This window comes from Austrofundulus limnaeus, unplaced genomic scaffold, assembly GCF_001266775.1.
Source record: "Austrofundulus limnaeus strain Quisiro unplaced genomic scaffold, Austrofundulus_limnaeus-1.0 Scaffold0, whole genome shotgun sequence".
NCBI classification, from domain to species: Eukaryota; Metazoa; Chordata; class Actinopteri; order Cyprinodontiformes; family Rivulidae; genus Austrofundulus; species Austrofundulus limnaeus.
Genome location: NW_013952402.1, coordinates 3,481,257 through 3,486,551, shown reverse-complemented (window position 1 = coordinate 3,486,551; position 5,295 = coordinate 3,481,257). Strand labels below are relative to the sequence as shown.

Here is a 5,295-nt window from a genome sequence, read left to right as displayed (position 1 = left end):
ACAGCAGACTGACAGCTCGTAAAATATACGACAGGTCTGGACCACTCGTAAATTTTGTTCGTATCTGAAAAAAAAAATTCAGAATACGAAAACTTCGGTGAATGCCACAAATTCTCCTAAATCACTCGTACGCACAACTTAAGAACAAATCTGTGCGTACGAACGGTTCTTGCATGAGGCCCATTGACACTAATTGTGACTAATGAAACCACAAATATGTCAAGAATGTTGGTTTTAAACTGACACAAGAGTGTTTTGAAATTGGAAGGACTATTTGGGAGCATGTGAGGACATTTTCACCTGCAGCATGTGGAGGACTTACTTGGGGTTTATATTTTCGCCTTTTTCCTGAAGAGTTTCCAAAACATCTTTGCCGTTCAGCACGAGTCGAACCTTTTTATCTTTGTCGTCCAGTTCCACCAACATGTACTCGACCTAAAAAAACAACAACAACAAAAAGAAAGAAATGTAAGAGTTTGTGAATTTAAAGTTGTGRCCAGGCTTTCAGGGAACGACCAGACCGGGACGCCATCCCATCATTTCCAATTCATCAGTAACGTTTCCTTGACTTTGACTCTGCTCCTCTGTAATCCCCTGTCTGAAACACGGATTAATCTATAACAACAGCATTCCACATCGATTAAAATGTAAGAACCCCGTGTGCAAGCTGTTGCACACCAAAGTTTTGTGGACTGCTGCGGGCAAACAAATCCTAATAATAAAAAAGTATAATCCAAATGTAAACAGAACAGTCAAGCCTACAGATCGAAATGTGTTGTGTTTACCCAACAAGGTGGTTTTCGTTGAACTATTATCAGTGGTGACAGCCACCACAAAACACAAAGTGAGTCATTGAACAAATATTAGTATTAAAAACTCTGACAATATAACAAATGTTGGGATCAGCTGGATTAGTGCTTTAAAGGCGGCCTTAAGAAGAAAACGCACTTGTCATTAATAACATCAATAACGGTGCTTTATTGCATCATGCACACTGAAAGATCTTAAAGCACTGTGGAGCTTTAAAGCCACATGATACTCTCTCCTACTTTCTTACCTCGTCGCCCCACTTCAGCACATCTTTCTGCCGCTCCTTCACCTTGTTGTAGATGTTGAGGAACTGGATAATGCCGTGCTTTCGGATGTGGTCGGCGTATTTCCTGGTCTCTTCCCAGTTCAGCGGAGAGCCTTGTGACAGCAGCCCCATCGCAGATTMCCAGTACCCGGATGGCTGAGCGTGTCCTGCCGCCGGCTGCTTTTTTTTTAAGCTGCAAAATAATGCGCCAGAGAGAGGGGCTGTGACTAGACGGTTAGCTACCGAGCTAGTTCGTCCAACTCGCAGGAAACTAGCATAAAGTCTCGGTCCGACGAACCCGGCAGAGTCCGGAACGACTTGGGTGCCGTGGGGCAGGTCACAGGCAGKATGTCGAGTCTCTCGTCGCTGTCGGCGTCCTCGGTCGGTAACCGCTTAGCTGAGCTTTTGGGGAGACAGGCCCCTGCTCATCACTTGCTAATGTCTTGTTAGCTCTAAAGCACAACCGAGAGTTGATGTCAAAGCGGACGAGCGGTACCGGTGCCCTCGGTTCGGTTGCTTAACACAGACCGAAGCAGGTGATACACATCGACTGACAGCGAGGTGAGCCTGTGTTTGTTACAGTTATCAAGCCAGCCTGAATGATTGTCACGCAGTGGCTTACGCTGTGTTGTACATGAACGCACCTCCTGGTCTCAAACATGTGACWGTTCTGGGCGGAGCCTAGTGACGTCGCTGTGACTCAGCACTTATCGGCGCTCATACGCTCCTCCTACCGGAGCGAGACGTTCGATGTCACCGGTACAGTAGGAACATCTAGAAAAATAGTTATATACTTTTTATATATGTATTTTTACGAAAATAATCACAAGATGAATCATATTATGTATTTTTGCCTCTTTACTTAATTTAGTACGGTTTTTGTTGTCTTGGAGTTGGATTTTTCAGAAAATTTGTTTATTTGTAAACTGACATTTGAATCATTCAGTCCTAAAACACTCCTAAACTCAATGAATGAACCAGTGTCATTGTCTGTAACATTATATCTCATTTCACAGATGATGAGCTACAATTTGGTGTGGAGGTAGCTGAGCATCATCCCAAACACTGACTTCAAGTGTAAACAGATCATGCATGCTGGATCTGACAATATCACAATCTGCATGATGTAATTTACAAAGTTTGACCAAAATCAGCTGATCTTAATTTAAAACTCCAGCATGAAGGCTATGTGCATCAAGGAAGACTCAGTTTTTAATTATACTGCCACTGAACATCTGGACTAATTTTAATGTTGCAGACTGGAATGTGAGAAGTGGGTTATCACATTTCAACAATAATGTTCAATTATATATTGTGACTGTAATGATGACACAGCATMTTTGAAATGCGCGCTGTATGGGTCAATGGATTAATAGAGGCAGTGGTGTTTGAACTTCATTCAAGTAATGAGGATGTGGCTTATCACACAATGGTAGGACGATAAAGGTTAATAATACCAGTATAAAAACAAAATCCTGTGAGTCACCATGTATTTCAAAAGGAAATCTGACCTCTAAATGTTTCATGTTTGTAATGAGAAACTGGTAGCAAAGAAACACTTCACTGCAGTTGTTTGGTAGCTGAAGGCATTCTGCAAAAGTGTGTGCATTGTTTCTAATGCACAAATGTGAGACCAATGCAAATAGCATTGATCATAAATTGAATTGTGATTTTGCAAAAACTCTAACTATAAATTAAAGTTTTGAGAGCAAAAGACCAGAAATATGAGCCTAAAGAAGAAGGGAAAAAAAACCATGTAATAAAAATCTTACCTGGTATTACTTTACATTTAGGTTTTCTGTTATTTTATCCTTTAGTTGGCCTGGGCCTAAAAAGAGACAAAATGACTTCTTTCATAAAGCCTCCAGTCAAGGCTTCAGCACATGCTGGTCACAAGCTGGAACACATTATGTAATATGTAAAAGCTACACAAAAGAGATAGTAAAGAAAAAGAGTCATATGGCATACAGGCCACACCTGGATGCATATCGTATTTCATCTCTAGTCAAACAATATGTAAAACACAAGGAAGCTTTAGAGAAATGTTTGATTCTGAGTGTTCTGCATTTAAATCAAGTTTAAAATGAGTTGTAGCATTAAAAAATACATTTAATGTAGCTTATCTACAAAAGTATCGATTAAATTGTTTGCTATAAACGTGTTATGTGAAATACAGTGGCAGGTGTGTGAGCGTTGCTCTCCTTACAAAGTCTCATGCAATATTTAAAACAAGGGAAAATGCTATCCTCAGAGACCAGTGAATCTGAGATGACTCACTCTTTGGGATTAATACTCACAACCTTAAACAAACCGCCAAACAAACCAGTGGCAGATTTAATCCTTTAATTATTATTTATGTTGCTGCAGGATCAGTAAAAGTGAGCTCCATGATTAAGGWGCAGGGTGTGTAAACAAAATCACATAAATCAGATTTGAAAGCTTCACAAAACTTACTCAACAACTTCCGGAGTGATTCAGCATCTTAGTTCTCACCATAAATGCTGAGTCACCAAAAATGTATTTTACCCTGTTCAGACATTTGCAATAAATCTAAAGCTTTGCCAAACACAAGCACAAAAGCGGGTAATTACCTGTCATTTTAAACTTTCAAATAAGTAATATTTTAAGTTTAAGTGCATATTTTAAAAGTTTGAAGCTAAAATGAGCAATATTTATTTTAGATTTTTATTCTATTCTTGACAACATCTCAATTTAAGGTAGCTTGTAAAGATGATTCAGGCTTTTTCAAAGAAAACAAGCCAAGTGATTAACATTCTATAACAGGTTTAGCATGCTGTGTTTTTATTAAATAAAATTCCAGCATAAAACATTTCATAATAGGTCATAAAAAATAAAGGTTGAAATTACGAGTTCTGACCCCTGGTGGACTGTAATGTGTGCTGAGTCATCTTTTAACAGTACTCACAAAATGTTTTTTTTTTCTTTATGTGTTCTTCAAAGCACACTTTTCGTAAGAAAAAAATAATGAGCAGAAACTTTGTAAAGATGTGAATGAATGACAGAGCTCAGGGTAGATTACACTTTTTCCTTTTAATTTAAAAACAAACATAACATGGAAAGACATGAGCATTCTGAAAAGTCAGGACTTCTGGGAAAGCTCAGGCTCAGAACATTAGTCACATTTTGACATTTTTCCAATGATATTTTTTTACAAAATAAAATAAAATAACTTACTGACACATCTGATTCCATCAAATCTTCGCCATTCGTTTTTATTTTAATTTTTTTTAATACAGAACTCTTTCAATCATACCAATAGTGTTTGGCCATTTAGTGATGTTGCAATTGATATAGAGAAACTGCAGCTGTACTGAGGRGTGTGTTAATAAAAATCTCAAGCGCCTACGCCTGGTAGGTGCCACCAACACCTATTCCAACTCCATCTTCTGTTCATGTGTGTGATAATCACAGTATAAAGTCATCTAAAAGGGCTGTTACAGAATTAAGATTAGTTTCTTCATGTTGCTTTGCACATATGCACGTTTTTAAGTTTGCTTGAGTTTTTTGGCATGATATCTGCTGGCTCAAATACAATGTTCCAGTTAAATTGGACCCCAAAAAATAAACTTGCCTTTTTTTTTTAAACCATGATTTGGCATGCAATATGTTGTGAAATACATTCAATTTTTTAAAAAAAATGTGTATCAAAGTTTTTGATTTGTTTTCAAGAAAAAGAGAAAAAGACAAAAGTACATTGCATTTTGCCTAAATAAAGGAAGCTCAGTTCCACTTATTAGAAGGGTCTATACCAAAGATTRTAGGTTGGGATACTGGAGATCTTTAAAGGGGGGTGTTATGCAAAATCAAATTTTTTGGGCTTTTTATTATGTTGTCATTCCCTCATCAAAAACATACCCAGAGTGTTGCTTTGACTCATTAATGCATGCTTGAGAAATCCTTGAATCTCYTGGTAGCCAGTAGCCACCTACCTAAACACTTGCTGGTACAAAGCACCGTCTATTTACACAAAGCTTCTCCCTGGTGCTCAGTCCTCGGCCAACCTCTGGCCCCACAGAGCACCACTCCCCCAAAGCTGTTGTGAAGATGTCATGTCAGACAGAGGCCAATTTCAAGGTGTTTAGAGAGGCTATTATGCAAAGTCAAATTTACTTTTGATATATACAGTGTTTTTCATAAAAACTGATGGAAACACTTGATTGTGGTATAGAATTGAACTGTGTGCCTGGAAAATACATAAT

General features: G+C 38.2%; 1 protein-coding gene across 1 annotated transcript in view; it reads right to left on the bottom strand.

Moving 5' to 3' along the window:
- gclc (glutamate-cysteine ligase, catalytic subunit) overlaps positions 1-1,757 on the bottom strand; it is a 13,348-nt gene extending 11,591 nt beyond the window's left edge. Inside the window, exons 1-2 of the mRNA XM_014016622.1 lie at positions 1,058-1,757; positions 323-435 (exon numbers count right to left, since the gene is read on the bottom strand). Of these exons, the coding sequence (XP_013872076.1) occupies positions 323-435; positions 1,058-1,207 (263 nt within the window). The 5' untranslated portion in view covers positions 1,208-1,757. The remainder of the gene's footprint in view (positions 1-322; positions 436-1,057) is intronic.
- Positions 1,758-5,295: the final 3,538 nt, after the last annotated feature.